The following is an 18,275-nucleotide window of genomic DNA, read 5'->3' as shown; positions in this document are numbered from 1 at the left end:
ACACACACACACACACTACTTACTGAAGCAAACTTAGTAGATGCCTGGTGTTATTTTTATAATGCTCACAGCATTTAGGGATGGCAATACACATTCCCTCCTTTTCTATGCAATCACAGCCTCTATACTACTCGACATTACAATGCAATCAACTTGAACACAGATAACCAGACAGGCAAAGTTCTTCCATTTTCCACCTTCTGCAGATTTTGCTTAGAATACTTTGAAGATACAACTCACCCTCTTCAAATCTGTCCTTCAGCACATCAAAGATAAGCTGTTCTTTTCAAACAAAAACTAAATCATATTAAAAATGTTTCAGTGAAATTTAGCTAGAACCCTCCTTCTTTAACCACCCAGAATTACATTTTATGCACAAAAAGTCTGCATTTTAAAAGCCCAATGTTTAAAAGTCTGAAAATGGCCAGTTAATGCAAGAAACCATTGTGCCTCTGCCATATACAGCAGGTTTTATTAATCATTTTTCCAATATTCATATTTATCCAGTTTTACCTCTGCTTTTTCATTCCATTGTGGAGTGGGATGGATGACAATCATTATTTTTGTAAATGTGTACTGAACATTGCAAGAATAATATAATCTAAGTATGCCTGAAATTATCTTAGGATAATCCCTATTTCTCATAATGTGAAGTGTTTGATGTAAAAGAAGAGGGTTTTTTCTCAAGAGATCTGATACAGCCTTATTAGATTTTTATGACTTTATCTGTCTTAAGTGAATCTGTTTCATACTTGCAAGCTTTTACTTTTCAGCTGCAGCTAACAGTGAGGAAAAGTTAATGTGATAACCATCTTAAAAAGAAAAGAAGAAAAGGAAGCAGATAGATAGGCAGTTCACATCGTATTATCCATAGGTACCTTCATTGCAGTAGAGACACGGGGAAGGAGTCATTGCATCTCAGTGGAGGAGCAGGCAGTTGTTCTAATGTTGCCTTGTTCAGTGAGGACTCTGGGAAATAACAAACAAAAAATGGTTCTGAGCATTTACTAAGAGGATACAGAGAATAATCACATGCTGCTGGTCACCTCTGAATGCCCCGATGCCCACCCTGGGGGCAGGGCTGCCCTCGCTGTTCACTTACAAACCAATGGCTTCAAAATGCCTTTTTGCTATTTCTTCTCTTGAATAACTTCCTTCCACAGAGGCTTACTGGTTGAATCTGTGCTTTCGGGAGCTGGTGGCAAGCTGGGGTGAATTTATCCCCAGAGGGGCCAACTTCGCTCTTAATAAATTACTGGAAGTAATTGCGAAGGGTAAAATCACTAAATAGCTAGAGGATAAAAGAATTGTGAACCACAGTCACCATGGTTCTAAACAGACTGAGTCTTGCTAAAGTTAATTGCTTTTTGATAGAATTACAAAATGAATATGCAAAGGCAGAACACTATATTATCACGTATTTAGATTCTAGGGAAGCACTGGATACTGTTTTTCATTAACTGTTACTTAATGCAAACTGGCTTTGATATAAACACTGTCAGAGAGTTTATATACATATATACATGTATACATGTCATATATACATGACAGAGAGTTGCTAAAGGACCAAAAAGGGTGATGATGAACAGCAGAACGCTGAGGCCCCACATGGGAGACTGCAGTCCTGCTACTTCCTTTTCAAAAACAAAAATCAAAGTTTGTTTATGAATGATTCATAGATGAAAAGGCTAAATTATGTGGGCTGAAGATTGGATTGGGTGTTTTGAATAGCTTGGTATACAACAGGGTTATTAGATATCAACTTAATAGTATCATATCTCTACAGAACTAATTATTTAAATATGTTAAAATGGATATGACAAGGAGCAGTAAGATTTAAACAGCAAACATCACAGAGATTTATTAACAGACTATGTTGTCTTTGCAAAAGCATTGCTATTCCATTTCCAAACAGTAATTTGCTGCTTTCTTCTCTTCTAGTTGCCCATATTGGCATCTTCTGTTGTTAGCCTCTATTTTCTTGAACTTACTGATGTCTTCAAGCCAGTTCACTCTGGATTTAATTGCTATGACAAGAGTCTGAGTATGCCATACATTGAACCTACACAAGAGTCTGTTCCCTTCTTGATGTTGCTTAGTCTGGTTTTTGCTGGGCCATCAATTACGGTAAGTTTGAGGTGCCACTGTCACTTATTAAAGATTTTGAACAGAGTTTCAGTTGGCATAAAGAAAATAGCTCCTTTGGTTTCAATTAGGCTGCAGAGTGTCATCCAGGCTAATTACCTTAGGATTTTAAATTCAGCTTTTATTCTTCTATAACAGAAGGAGATACACTCCTTAAAACATTCCCTGTAGCACTTCATCGACTTGCACTATCCTGATTGTGGGCATTAATGTTAATAAACAGCATCTAAAGTTGGGTGAGAATAGCTTGAATCATTCTGTTATGCTGTACAAATATTTGAACTTCTATAGACAGGACATCTCCATACTCTTAGATACACCAAAAATTCAAGATTTTGTTGGAAATTGAAGCCTTTCATTTACAGCCCTGAACATCCCACTTTTGTTAAAACTAGCTTTTTTCAGTAAGAAGGTATATCAACCGTGTCAGTGAAATCAATTACACTTTCCCAAATAGCACTGGGACTCCTCTAAATTGCGAGTTAGTCATTAAGAGCAGGCAAAAGGAGGCTGGTTTAATCATTCACCCAAAGGGAGGAGATGATTTCAGCAGAACAGAAATGTCCTGTCAGAATATGAGCAGTTTTGTCACTATTTTACAGAAAAAAATATAAATTGTCTGATACAGGTGAGTATTGTCCCTGCTAGAATTGCTGTGTCAAATAAAAATGAAATCTAAAGACTTTACCTTTATATATACACTAGAGGGAATTCATTGTGTCTGATTTTAGGCAGCTCAGATAGGAGCCTTATTCTCACACCACTCCTGTGGCAAATGGAGAGGGAAATTAACCTTGAGTGGGTGATTCCATGCACCTAAAAAGCTGAATCAACCTTCTGTAAGGGTCTCTTCTCTCCCCTGACAGCAATGACTGCACGTCTCGGTTAGGCACTTCTCTAAGGCCAGCTGCCTTCTCTGCTGCCAGCTCCTCTGAATTCTGTTAAATTCAACCAGTTCATTCTTTTTATAAAACTAGCCAATTTGCAGTTACAAAATCTATAAAATGTGATGCCCATATAAAAATCATCAAGTGCTGTTCCCTCTTCGCTTTCCAGGATGTTTTTTGTTTATTTGTCTTTTTTTAAACTGAACTTTTCTTACTGTGTTTGATTTTGGTTGCTTTAGAAACCATTTTTGAAGGATTTTGCACAACCAGGCTAAAAATTGTACTCATTTAGGAACTGGGAGCTAAGACTGTCAACGTTCCTGGTGCAGACGCTTGCAGCAAACACCAAATGCTGTGATAAAAACAAAACTTGTTGGTATTGCAGTTTGGCTGGGTTTCTTAAGCTTAGACAGTGTTTCTGATAACAACAAAGTGGACTTTCCTGAAACAACCATAAAAGGAATCTATATAGGCTCACTTGGGTCACAGTAGAGGGGTAAAAGCTGATTTTTTACTTCAGAGAGTTTATGTCAAGCCTCGGTAATATCAAACACCTTCAACTGAGATGAAAAACGCCCATTTCATTATGGAGTATTTATTGAGGGCTTTGATTACAGCTAAATTATTTCAGCATTGCATGAAATTTTGCAATAGAAAATGTTATTCTTCCTTGAATCATTCTACCAGCAGTACAGACAACTAACCAAAACCATGCCGTGTGAGGAACTCAAACCCCCGCTTGAGCATGCCTATCAAACATAAGATCGGTAAAGAAAGTAAATCCTGAAGCTTCAAAGTACAACTGCTTAAAAGCTGCAAGCCTTAGGAAGGTGTAGTTCATTTGTATTAGCGTGAGCATGAATGTGATGCTTGTATTAGTTGGAGAATGGGCTCTGATAATGTGAAATACACAACCTCCTTTAGTAAAAGCCACTGAAGATGGTGTAGAGCATCAGCTCTTTATTATTCAATACCACTTCTGAAGTAAAAAAACTAGGGGGTTTTTTGCCCAATTCTTCCCTTTGTCTTTGGAAAAATACGCCAATGAAGCTCAATGCAAAAAGATTACAATTGTGTCATTGTCATCTTGTAGAGTTTAGCATTTTCTAATTTAATTTTCATTAACATTTCAATGACTTACACACTTTATAAAACCTGTAAAATATAGAAAAGAAAGCATGAGCTATGTGAGGAATTGAGGATCTCCAGTAACATAGCATATGCTAGCCTCTGTCTGCAGTTCAGGTATGTACTGCACTATGAGGCAGAAGGTCATCAAGACTCAATAAAATACAGGTGTGATTAAGCCACATTTTAAATATTACCAGAGTGTAAATAAGAAGAAATTTTTTAGAAAAGCATTTTGTAATTTATTTTCCAAGCCATTATTACAGAAGGATCTGTGTGCATTTGGGGCTTTATGTTTTGGGGTTTTTTTTCCTTTGGGTTTTTTTGCTCATTATTAGTGAGCAGCAAGTGCTTTTAACCAGGTCTGTTCTGTAGCCCTGAAGTGCTGCAGAAAATTACTACCTGTATTATTGACATATTGTGGCATATATGAAATTTCCTGTATGTATTCATAAACCACAGGAGACTTCAGTGTGGAACAACTGGACTTATATAAAATTACCAACATGGATATTTTGTCTGGAATATAGATATACCTGAATTGCAACATGACTTCCATTTGCTTCAAAGAACTCTGAATCTGATCGTCTGACATATTTTCTCTCTAGTTTTTCATTCAAAAATGCTAGGACCAGTTATTGAATCACATCAGTGCAGGTTCAAACCCTTACCAGCCACTGAATAAATCCTGCTTAAAGGTAACGATGTGCTTTCTAAGAGAGATCACCAGGAAATTAGATAACATTGATTTGGGAAATCAATTAGCAAGGAGAGAAATTCACTGCTCGCAGTTTCAGTCCTACTGCCTCCTCTACTGTGGGAGTTTGTTTCCTTGGAAATACCAGCCTCTGAATTTTCCTTGACATAGCCCTTGCTGTTTCCCGATTTTCTCCTCTATCACACAAGCTAATCCATCTCTTTGGTGTTTTTCCCTGTGCCAGACATTCCCTAGAGCTTGGCTAAAAACTATTAGAGTTTCTCTGGTTTCAAGTTTGAAATACTACTGATTTCTCCAGGAAGTTTCAGCTGTAAATTGATCAAATGGAGACAGATAATAGTGACCATAGTTCTCATCTAATTAAAATTCCTTAAATAATCCTTACCACTGACTTTTCCATGTAATGAGACAACCTTCACTACTTCAGTTTTTCTGGCAAAAAAAGGAAATTTCAATTTATTAAACCTTTAGCTAAAAAAGAGTTAGACTAAGCTTGTCCATTGTATCTCCCTTCTCCTACGGTGAGGGGTCTTAGCATGCACAAATTTCACTGGTAATTACAACATAATTCAGATGCTTTAGCATCTCATTGCATTGTAAGCTTTATGCATTGCATACATTAGTTTTCAATGCATCTGTGGATGGACAAGGTGAATCTGCTCTTAGTGGTGAGAACTGCCTCATTAATTTCAATATTCAACCCAGCCCTTATTCTGAACTCTGTACAAGCCCTGTACAGATTTCCAAGTTGTTGCGCTATTTAACAAGGAAAACAATCAAATGTATTAATGGATCTGGATTTTCCAGCAAGTAACACCATTTTTCATTTACAGTCTTCTCTATTTCTATTATAAACTCATATCTAGGGCTTCAGTCAAAATCTGTTTGGCTTGGTGTATTCAGAGGGACCATAAGGACAGAACTTTTTCTACTGCTGTGGATCTGGTTAAAACCCAAGCCAAATTAAACCAATACAGAAGAGCAGGATGCCACATAATTAGAAGCTGCTAGGGATTGCTAGGCTTGAAGCCAAGACTGAGTGCTAAAACCACCTCAGGAGCACTTTGCAGTGGCTCTGGATTATTTTAGAGGCGAGATTTTCTAATTACTACTGTTTTATTGTAGAACCATCAAATTTAAGCTGTGGATCAAGACCCCGATTCCACCAGCACTGTATACTGTATGACACTTGCATTTAATTTCAGTGTCACCTTCTTGCCTGCCCTCACTCAGGCTAAGTTGCATTACTGAATGTTTACATATTGATACAAATCTTTTAAAGGCCAGTACATGTCAGTGGATGACATTGGTTGTGGTATAGTTATATTTCAGCCCTTTAAATTCAATCAGTGTCTTCTGAGTAACCGCTACATTTAATTTAACGGCTCCTTTGTCATTGCAGATAATGATAGGAGAAGGAATTCTCTACTGTTGCCTGTCCAAAAGAAGAAATGGGATTGGAACAGAGGCCAATATTAATGCAGGAGGATGCAACTTCAATTCTTTTCTTAGAAGAGCTGTCAGATTTGTTGGTGGGTTTTAAATGTTAGTCACAAAGAAGAGCTTTCCACATACATTCAATTTTCACCATGCAGGTTTCTTTCTCTGAAACAGCCTTTCAGAAGAGTGCAGGGCTCTCACTGGCAATGATCTTCTGCTAGAAAATGTGAGAAGAAGCTGTCAAAGCAGCCCCATACTCAGTAATGCAGCATCTACACTCTCTGTTTTCCCTTTCCTGTCCTGTACTATTGTCAGTGTTTCTAAAAGAATAATTTGGTTTTCCTTCTCTGCCCACCTTGAGCTGGCTTCCTTGTAATTGTTTCAGTGTATAGTTTCCCCTGCCTGTCTTCAGTGATCATAAGGATTCAACCCACCTGACACAGTATTCAGCATGACAGTAAAAACTTGTCAGAAACTGTCAGTAGATTTGACATTCTTTTTCTGAGATGTGTTTATCTACCTCTTGAAAAAGGGCTAGAATCTGGCAATCTAATGATAGAGAGGAACATGTTGAATTGTTTTATTTTACTTTGTTTTAATTGTCATTTATGAAAACTGAACTTGAAAAGGCAACTGGACTTTGTTCCCTTTCTTACAGTTAATTTCTTTTACCAATGAGTGGCTAAAGGAAAGGTTTTCTCTGTTCAGAAATCTTTCATTAGAGAGGGCAGCCTAGGCAAAGACAACCTGCAGGACAGCAGACTGAAAACCTGGTAGGAGGACTATACACTAGGTTTCTGTAGTCTGGCAAGCGGGGAGGTAATGACAGGAGAGGTTATAGTCTGTGACCAGTAAAGCATCCTCTTAAGAGCAGCAGTGAGGAAGTGAGCAGAGGGGATGGTAGATTAGAACATCAGCAAGAAGGACTGTAAAGATACCCCACGCTCTCCACTTCTCGTCCTGTATGGCATCCCATTCCATCACCAAAAAAGACAAGCTCAAAGATGCATGAATTTCATTCTTGATTCATACTCTGAATTTGCAGTTTCTTTCATATTTTAATGACTTTAGCATTATTTCAATTTTGAGATGAAAAATAAATTTATTTATACGAATACAAGTAGGGAATTAGGGGAAAAGCAGTTGAAAATGCTCAGTTAAAAAATTGCATTTATTTCAACTGCCTTGTGAATTTGACATTATTAACCAGACAGAAACATTGATCAATTACCAAAAAGGCTTAAATATTTGGACTTGTGGCAAGGACTTGGTACTTAAGAAATATCAGAGGTATGAAGGTAGCCAAAGTTATTGCCAGCTGATAAGTCCCTGGTGGTAAAAAGAGCAGTGATCTAACGGGCAGGTGTCCATGTTATTAAAAGCCTGTATCCCAGTGGGCAAGTCCAAGCACATACGCTCTCCTTAAATAGTTTTCTGTCCTTTCGTCAGTTCAGAAAACTGCTTTCCAAACTGAAGCAGCTCCAGTGTAGTTCAGTTTTATGAAAAGATGTTGGAGGACATCAAGCCATCGAAATGAAATATTAAGTATCAACAGGAAGAAAACAAACATAAATAATCTTAATTTTTTACATTAAAGAATTCAACTTTGCAATAAGCTTTCATAAAAAAAATACATCTTATTCTTCAGTTAAATTCTCTCAAGTCCAATGACACAAGCCACCAGAATTCCATTAAATGTATTTTGTCACCATGAATTAATCTACTTTATGCATATAATAAAGTTAACAAGCTCTATTGATTTCTTTTCTAGGTGTTCATGTGTTTGGTCTTTGTTCTACTGCTCTTGTTACTGATATTATACAGCTATCAACAGGATATCAGGCACCATATTTCCTGACTGTTTGCAAGCCTAACTATACATCCTTAAATGTATCCTGCTCAGAGAATTCATATGTTGTGGAAGATATTTGCTCAGGAGCTGATCTCAATATTATCAATGCTGGAAGGTTGGTTCTATCCTTCATTGTGTACATTTTTAAGTATTCATTTTATTTTTTATTTTCTGTCCCAGTTTCAAGATTTTTTTTCTAGTTGAAGTCTGAATGAGTTTTGTCAGTTTTTTTATAACAAAGGTGAGAGCATAAGTGTGTTTTTAGAGATGTTCAGTTTTCTATATAAAGATATTAGGCCAACATTGGGCTTTGGAAGACTTTGTCAGATTCCAAAGCACCGTCGTTAATAGCTAGTTATTTTCCCTCCTTCAAGGGAGGGAATTTCCTATACAATTATTAATATGTATAGCTTCTACTGCTTTTCCTAGTGGGATTTGGGTTAAGTTCCCTATAACAGGCAGGGAAAGAAGTCACTCAAGTACTTTATCTGAGACCTCCGTATAACATACATTATTGTTCTGGCATTTTGGTCATAGTTTGTGAGGCTTGGTTTTGGGATTTGTTGGAAGAGTTTATTTGTTTTCTGTTTCTCTAGTTGATTAAGTTTTTTATATTGACAGCACTGAAAAAATCCCTTTGTTAGAGGAAAGACCACAACAGGGCAAATCTGTGTGTTCCCAAACACATGCCTTTTCTTTCATGGTATTTCTAACTGGTGGTTTATCCTCCTTGATGATTTAGTCTTTAGCCTCCCTACTTAGATAGCCAGGAAGGAAATTAATATTGTTTATAATAGCAGGTTTTGGACATGCGTATCAGTCAAGTTGAGATATAAACCAGACTATATATCTTATTTTAAACAAGATCAATGTGATAAAATAGTGATAATTCAATTACTGATGACAGGTCGTAGATTTAAACAAGGAATCTGAAGGTATAAGTCAGTAAGTTGTACTGTTCCAATACATCTGCTACTCATTAGTTCAAGGACTTCATTACTGTCACGTGTCCTAAATATAAGCACTACACTACTGAGAAATATGAAGCTCTTCACTGAATACAATAGTAGTCTTCCGTATCTTTTCCACACCAGGTTAACCTTTATTGCCTGTTAGTCATTGAATGTTTGAATGTTTTGCAGTCCTTCAAAATTTTGGTGCTTTTTTAAATCTCCTGCTCTCCAAAAAAGTTACAGCAAAATTATAGAATGCTTGAAATGACTACAGTTTCTGTCTCTGACTCAGCTGCGTAATTTCTCTGTGTGCCTGATTAGTAGACATGAAGCTGTGTTACTTCTGTCACATCCACTTCACTAAAGCTTTGCACTCCTTTCTTGTTCTGTATGCGTCCCCAGATGCTAGCTTCTGTTCTAACTTTATGCCTCATGGCATTATATTTTTGTCACATGGATATTATTAAAATATATTCTGTCTATATATTAAGGCACCTCTCTCCCTGTTTGTTTGCTTTTCCATTTATTTCAGTGGTTGACACACTTGGGGATCATGAAATCATTCACTTTGTAAATATCTTCCAGCAAATCTCATAATCTGTCTCCTTTCACTGGGACAAACCAATGTCACTGATGTTTAAAGACCCTCAATTATTTGATGTATTTGGTCTTAAATATGTCCAGTGGGCTAAGACTCATAATTAGCATTGATCATTGCCATATCTTTTCAATTTATATATGTGGGCATGATCCAGAGCTGGAATGAAGGATTGTAGCTCTATTTGGCCCAAATAATTTGGTGACAATAATTTTGGTGAAAGGCGTAACCAGAATTACTATATTAGCCTTCACCTCACTGTGTCTTTTCCCATAACCATTTGCTGTTACTGGGATATGGCTATTGAAGCCTGATGCTTGCAAGCAGTGTCTTGCACCTACATGGTGTCCCAGGGAAATTGGTGTAGCTTTACACGTGAGCAGGCAGAAAAATTTTCATGATTACATCTCATTCATTTCATTATCATCTCAAATACGGTGCCTACTGCTCTGAACTGAGTGCCTGTAACCATTCCAAAAACGCTGATCACTCCTAAGTTTAAATATCATCACTTTCAAAAAATAGCAAAATTAGTTGTAACATATTAAGACTAAGCAATCAGGTTTTGTGTGTTTCTGTTTCTTTAGGAAGATGACCATATATTGATATCTCAAATTGATTCCCATGATAGAGGATACATTTGGTGATCTATAATATTCTGGCACTACCCTCAGTTTCTCCTTAATTCAATTTTATTGTATTTTTCCTTTATTAAATTGTTGCTTCCTTATGCCTGTCTCAACCTTACCAAAGCAATCAGCACTTGCTACTGGTTCAATACTTCCTTCAGTCATCTACTGTAGGAGTTATGGTATAACTTCTCCAGCCCAGGAGGTTAATTTGACTTCAATAATTTCAGCTTGTAAGGGACTTGTTCTTCTGAGATTGCTAATGGCCTTCATTTTTTATTTGTACTTCCCAGAAACTTTGGCTCCAGAAATTTGCCTCTAGACTCCCCTATGAAAAGTATAGGGAAGAACACATAATTATCCAGCTGATTACATGAAATCATTTTCTGCAACATCCCCAAATATCCAGTGGTTTCCTTTGACCATCTTTTCCTCCATTTATCTTTAAAGAGCCTTTTCAGTCATTTCTATTCAGATCTCCAGTGAGTTCTCTATCCTCTATTGGTAATTTCTGATGTTCTGACTCAGTATGACTCTCTCTCTCAGTATGACTCCTTCTCATCATTGTTCCCCCTCTACATATCCTCATGCATGAGCATTTAGAGTGATACACTGTCATCTGAGTTCAGGACATGTTTTCTTTGAGACCTTTGTTCACCTTTTCAGTACAGAGCCATACAAAAAGGCTACATATTTTTAGCTTGAATTATCTTCATTTTAGATTAAAAGATAACAAATAGAGGAACAAAAGCAGTGTCACCATTAGAGAGTACACAGAGTGCATTTAGACTGTAACATGCTGCACTTGCCCTGAAAGCGTATGAATAGAAAATAGAATAAAGAGAAAATTGACTGTAGCATAGTGACACACCTTATATACTATAAAAATGCCATCAAATTAAGGTTAAGTTCTGAGTGGTACTAAAGTTCATAGAATCAAATCTACACGTTAGCTCCACAGAGACTAAGTAGATTTATGCTTCCACTAAAACCTGCTCAGGGTAAAGGAGGTGATTAGCCATTACAAACATTTACTTTTTTTTCACGTCTTAATCCTCCTGTCCTCAACCCTGAACTTATTCCCTAGGGATACTACTTGTGAAACGTTTGTTTGGGGGGTGGGGAGGGGGAAAGACAAAAAAAAAAGAATAATAATAATTTAGGTCTGTCTTTAGAAATGAAAAAGGAATCATGCTGATTTCATCTTGGCCAGAGTCATGAACCTGCTGGAGCCATGGGCTCAAATTCAGGTCAGCAGTGTGGCATTCATGCTGAACTACATGCACACATTTAATTGCCAGTGAAATATTTAGAACAGACAAAGCAAAACGCGTAGGAAAAAAATTTAGAAAGTAGACTCTGCTGCTTTGCGGAAAAATGTCTTTGTCTAAAGGTAAAGGACTATGTTTCAGTCTTTACTATTTTAAACTAGCGAACTCAGGTGCTGCTAGGAAAATGGCTATACATGGAGCCCAAGACCCATCTGCGAAGCTGAATGATTGTTCAAGTATTTATCCCAAGCTGAGCTTTCTCAGGTGAAAGTGGCTGCTGTGGCTGCAAGATAGACATGCCCTTCTTCACTAAGACAGCCAGCACAATCATAGAATCATGTCCATGCCATTTTAAGGAGATAAATGTACAGATATAAACTGCTATACATATTCACTGCATCTTACCCACTTCAAGAGCTCAGAGGTCATAAAAGTTTTTTAGGGCCTCTACAAGCTATGAACTAGATGTCTGCCATAGAACAGGTGTTACTGAATCCACCCCCAGCTGAGTTTTTCCCTATACTGTGTAAAAATCTCTCCTTCATGTTCCCATCACTTTTCTTTTGTTGTTTTTAGAGGATGAAATGGGTCTATAAGAACAATAATGTTAAAATGTTAGAGAGCCTCGTGATGGTTCTGTGTAGCTGCTACTTACACAAAACCTCCTTTTCTTGGTCAGAGAAGTAGAAGCTAAGCTGTCACTTTTAATTGTCATATCTGTAGTTTCTGACTCAAGACCCAGTCCACATCATTCAAGTCCCCAGGTCTTCAATGGGAGCAGAAGGCCATCAGCAATTTCAAGAATAGACCTGATATTGCCTACTGTCTCACACCGTTTGGACATATTTTCATTCACCCTTTTGTTCTGGGCTTCAGGAAGGGGCCCGCTAACTCTTAAAATGCCCTCTCCATGTTCTTGCGCTCCATTCACTCCTATCATGTTATAAAGTGCTGAAGACATTAGCAAATAAAGATGTAGTTTGCCTCTCTCTAAGAAGAATGTCAGCCTGTCATCCCCCCATTATTATAGCAACAAAGCAGGGGCATAAAGATGATGAATTCAGTTGCTGAAGTTAGGGCCTGATTATCAAAGTCTATGAGTCCTTACTTTGAAAAAAGTCCAAGTGAATTCAGTGAGAATAATCATAAGATCAAGGTTCATACATTAAATAAATTGTATAATTAGGTACTTACTGAAAAGTTATTATAGAAATTTATTTATAGAAATAAATGTATAGATATTTCTCTCAAGCATTCAGTCTTTAGCTCGTTCCCACTGTTCTCTCTGTACACACACTTTTCTTAGTACACAAAAAGAATTTCATGCTAAATATTTACTTCAAAACAAAGGCATTTCATTAACATTGGTCCTTTGTCCAGATTATAGAAAAGAAATTTAGAAATTAAATGTTACTGATTGATCATATATTGCTTAGGAAGTGTAAGCTGAAAATGACTGTACCACACAGTGTTTTTTTCAAGTGAACACTAGCACAGTGTATTTGAACTGAGAAGCGTAATTTGAGTGTCCTTCCTTGGCAGAAAGTCATTCCCTTCTCAACATGCCACCCTGGCAGCCTTTGCAGCAGTGTACATTTCGGTGAGTAACCAACTCTGTTCATTTTCATGTATACAAGACAAAAGTCAGAAAGTCAGTTGCTGTATATTGTGAAGTGTTGTGCTGCCTGGATATCCTGGCTGGATGTAAGTTTTTATCCTCCCAGTTTGAAAGCAAAATAAAACTACTAACAGCTAAAATAAAACCAGCTCTATTAAGAATACAGAAAAGATTCAGCTGCTTCACATCCTTTGTTAAGAAGCAAGAAAAAGTGTAATGTTAAAGTATATTTGATGCCTCATATTATTCACGTATAAAATGCAGTGCTTATCTGTCTTACAAGGTGATATTTTAACTTACCATTCAAATTAACGTCTATGTGTTCTGCCTTCTTTTTATTGCTGTCTTCACTTGACTCGCTGCTTTTAAACTCGAGGCATTAAGGAACAAACATTACATGGTGTAGTTGCATTTGACCTCGATAGAATTGCAGCATGGATGAACTGGCACAGTCACTCCCAGAGGCCTCCAAGGTGCTACTGCAAAGCAAGTGAATAAATACCATCAGTAATTAGTAGGGAATTGTAGGACATACTGCAGCAATCACAGCTGATTTTCCACATCTGACCAATGACATTTCTTCAGTATGGGCTACAATGTTTGTATGAGTGACCACTTACCTGAAGTTTTTAAAAAAAAAAAAAGTAATTCCATCACTCATGCTGTAAAAATCAGAGGAAAACAATAACAACCAGTTAATCAAATTAGATAATGGAATTGTGCATGTACTGGGAGCTTGCCAGTATTTATTCTGCCCAGGGAAAGGCCAAAATTTGGAATAATACTGATGAACCACCTCCACTTAATTTTTGTGACCTCCCTGACATCATGGTCCCCAGTTGAGAAATGGCTCTCTAAAGCATCTGGTGGTAGCTTTTGTTAGAACAGGTTATTGCTTTCATCTGGCATGACATCTGGCTTCTGTATTTCAGAAGCGGTGTCTCCTTAGTCACATTTACAGAATATTTAGGCTCTGACTGTGAACAGTATTTAGGCATAAAATCCTTATCCTAATTGATGTCAATAAGCAACACTGCCTATGTTTTTGGAAATCCATTCCTTGTGATTTCAGATCTCCCTACAGTAAGTGAGCAAATTTTAACAGGGCTGTAAAATAAAATTAACTGATTATTTGCAATATTACTGTGTAATAGTGATCTATGTGTGAAAGAAACATTGAACACGAGAAATTAATAGCCTCTTAGGTAAATTTAAGTTTCTTCAACTGCTTCTTCATTTCTTTCTTTTTTCAAGATGTACTTCAATTCTACATTAACAGACTCCTCAAAACTTCTGAAACCACTCCTGGTCTTTGCTTTTATTATTTGTGGAATTATATGCGGTCTGACTCGTATCACCCAGTATAAGAATCATCCAGTTGATGTTTACTGTGGCTTTCTCATAGGAGGAGGAATTGCTCTCTATTTGGTAAATATAATATTGGTAAATGTAGTTAAATTTTAGCGAATAAACCTGATAAGGCTGTAGTAAGAGTACTGATATTTTTTCTGAAAACCTTTCATCATGGTCACATGCCATAATTAAAAATATAGTCAAAATGTGTTGAAGATGATGATGTTATGGGTAATCACTTTAAAAATAAACAGGAAAAAGTAAATATGTATTTCAATTTAAAGTGCCATAACAGTACACAAAGTGGAATATAATCATCTGGTATTGTATACAGAAACAGCTCTGACATTATGTGCGTCATTAAATACTTAAAGATACTTATATTTTCTACTCCACACTTAAAAGCATAACGGAAGAAGAATATTGTATTAATTGGTATTTGTTGCCATCCTGAGTTTATATGGCCAACGTCAGTTTTATGATCTCAAAAAAATGGTTGAATTAAAATGCAGCAACTCAGCTGAGTAAATTGCTGAACCTGCAAGAAATCAAAGGCAATATTACACCCTTGTGATTCTTTGGAGCTCTTGGGGAAATGATGCAGGGGAAATAGGGCACCCAAGCCAGGTTATTCCTATGCTTTTCCTCTGTACTGGGTTGAAACAGATGGAGCACTTTGGAAGGGTCCTGTAAGGGAGTATGTAGGATAGGCCTGTTTGTATCTGTCCGTAGGAAGCTCATCAAGCATTTGCTTTTGCTTGCTGCTCTCAGTATGTCTCCAACATGACTGCTGCCCTAGCTTTTCAGCACAGTGTCAACCCAGGTGCCTGTGAGCAATCAGGAACCTCTGCTGACAACATTTTTGCTCCAGTGTGGGTGGGTGAACAGAAGAGTCTTAACAGCCAGTGGGATGTTTTTGACCCCCAAGAAGTCAATGACGAATTTTAGTGTAATACTAAAATAAGTTCATATCCTATCCCTCTTTTTTCTGAGATAAGATAATCTAAGGTACATGCAAATGGTCTACAGAGGTGACTGGGGGACAAATGGCTTTCACAGTGGCAGAAGAAACAGCAACCAGGGTAGATAATAGAAACCCCACAAGCTACTAAAGTCAGTTTCTATGATTGCACTGTGAGCAGAAGGGCACTCTGTTGAGAATATTATTTCAAATGATTAAGCTGTTGTAGACTCTCATAAATGGAGCTGTTGTTCCCATGTTTGAAATCCACAAACAAATATGCTCTTTGTTAGGTCTTCTCCATATACTGTTGCATGACAACATACATCAGGGAGTACATTGTCCTGGATACCCAGTAGTCAGTAAATCTGCCCTGAAAACTACACAGCAATAAGAAGAAAGGGAGGGGAAATAATGTGAAACTACAAATAACTCTGAAAGGAGTGTAAAGAACAAGTATCCTAAGTGATTGAATCAGGCATTTGACCCTTTCATGGAATATTCTCTCTCAGTGGAGTCTTTTTAAAATGCATTTTACAGTGAGTCTGTTGAATAAGAAAATACTGTATAACTAAATCTTGTTACAGTTCTGCGCAGCTTGGAAAGCAATTCATTTAAAGTTGATAAATTGTTCTGTCATGTAGATATTGTATTACACGGTTATTATGCAGTAGAAAGGGCAGAATCACAGACCAGAGAACAAGTCAAGCTGTAACAATATTCAGGAAATCAGAGCAGACAGTAGTATAGCTGTGAAATAGCTTTGCCTGGAAGACTGCAAATATTTATTTTGTTAATTTCGTAACAAAACATTCTTTCTTCAGCTGTATCTGTTGCTTTATAAAATGAAGAAAACTGAAGGAGGCTATAACTTTTCCTCAACTATTTATTGCCATGAACTATGTGCCCTAGTTATCCTACTGAGACTACTTCATACATATCTAGATGTACCAGATTGAGGACAGAATTTGGAATAAGGATATACTGATGAGGAAAGGAAAGTGAGCATACCCTGTCAGTTAAGCTGGACTAATTCTATCACTCAATATTCATTTAAAGGCAGAAGAATATAATTAAAATACTTTAAAATGTCTCTTTTTTCCATAACTGATTGTTGATGCTTCTGTTCAAATATCAGGGCCTGTATGCTGTGGGGAACTTCTTACCAAGCGACGAGAATGTGTTTCAGCCAAATTTTCACAGAGAACCTCTAAGGTCTTTGACAGACCTCAGTCAAGATGCCAACAGAATCCTGCCAGGTAAAAATGGTAGCAGCAGTGATGGCATTGTCTCTCACCGTACAGAAAGTATCCTGAATAGAAACCACAGAGATTCAGGGTCTCTGACCAATATCAAGAGAGCAAATGCTGATGTAGAAATAATAACACCACGAAGCCCTATGGGAAAGGAAAATATGGTTACTTTCAGCAACACTTTGCCAAGAGTCAACACACCATCCTTGGAAGATGCAGCAAGACGAAATGCAACAATACACGCATCAATGGATTCTGCCCGTTCCAAACAGCTGCTTTCCCAGTGGAAGAACAAGAATGAAAGTCGAAAGTTGTCACTGCAAGTAATAGAGACTGAATCTGGCCAGTCACCGCCACGGGCTATCGAAATTAGGTCAAGCTCAGAACCTTCCAGAGTGGGTGTAAATGGTGATCATCATGGCCCAACTAGCCAATACCTGAAAATTCAACCTGGCAGCGTACCAGGTTGTAACAACTCAGGTCTTTCTGGCGGGCCAAGGGTCTCTATTCAGTCACGTCCAGGCTCATCCCAGCTAGTGCATATTCCTGAAGAGACTCAGGAGAACATGAACACATCGCCCAAAAGTAGTTCAGCTAGAGCTAAATGGCTGAAAGCTGCTGAGAAGAGCGTTGCATGTAGAAGCAATAGCCAGCCAAGAATCATGCAAGTAATAGCCATGTCTAAGCAGCAAGGAGTGCTTCAGAGCAGTCCAAAGAGTTCAGAGGGAAGCACAGTCACCTGTACAGGAGCCATCAGATATAAAACGTTGACAGACCATGAGCCAAGTAGCATTGTCAGAGTTGAGGCCCATCCAGAAAATAACAGACCTGTAATTCAGATGCCATCAGAAGGTGAAGGAAGTGGGTCATGGAAATGGAAAGGTCCTGAAAAAGTCACCCTTCGTCAGACATATGAGCTAAATGATCTTAACAGAGACTCTGAGAGCTGTGACTCCTTAAAAGACAGTTACGGGTCAGGTGACAGGAAAAGGAGCAACATAGATAACAGTGAGCATCACCATCATGGAATCACTACGATAAGAGTCACACCAGTGGAGGGAAGCGAGATTGGCTCAGAGACCCTGTCCATTTCTTCTAGCCGGGACTCAACACTTCGAAGAAAAGGTAACATCATTTTAATCCCTGAGAGAGGGAGCAGTCCAGAGAACACCAGAAACATCTTCTATAAAGGCACATCTCCCACGCGAGCATACAAGGAATGAGAGGAGACATATCAGCTGGTCCGTACCACCACAAAGTAAACACATCTTGACACAGGTTCTGCTCTCTTTGTTTTGAGCTGATACTTACCTTTGTAAGTATTTGGCTGATGTGCCAAATTATTGACCAGCAGCCCAACTGTTGTTGAACACTGCTGATGTGCAATGTGCATGAGCCTGTGGAAAGCATGTGGTGGGGGGAAAAGCACAATGCCAGAACCTAACTAATGTGAAACATTTTCATGCAGC

General features: G+C 37.8%; 1 protein-coding gene across 1 annotated transcript; it reads left to right on the top strand.

Annotated features, from left to right (window-relative positions):
* Positions 1 to 1,941: 1,941 nt before the first annotated feature.
* LOC104069120 (lipid phosphate phosphatase-related protein type 4) lies at positions 1,942 to 18,029 on the top strand (the record flags this gene model as incomplete). The annotated part of the gene is made up of 6 exons (XM_009585697.1): positions 1,942 to 2,127; positions 6,281 to 6,410; positions 8,090 to 8,285; positions 13,164 to 13,221; positions 14,494 to 14,667; positions 16,692 to 18,029. Coding segments are annotated over 6 exons (2,082 nt in total), but the record flags the coding sequence as incomplete, so codon positions are not given.
* Between the last annotated feature and the right edge of the window lie 246 nt (positions 18,030 to 18,275).

Source organism: Fulmarus glacialis, unplaced genomic scaffold (assembly GCF_000690835.1).
Source record: "Fulmarus glacialis isolate BGI_N327 unplaced genomic scaffold, ASM69083v1 scaffold46880, whole genome shotgun sequence".
Taxonomy (NCBI): Eukaryota; Metazoa; Chordata; class Aves; order Procellariiformes; family Procellariidae; genus Fulmarus; species Fulmarus glacialis.
Note: the sequence above shows the minus strand (reverse complement) of the source record. Positions and strands in the feature narration are given on the sequence as shown.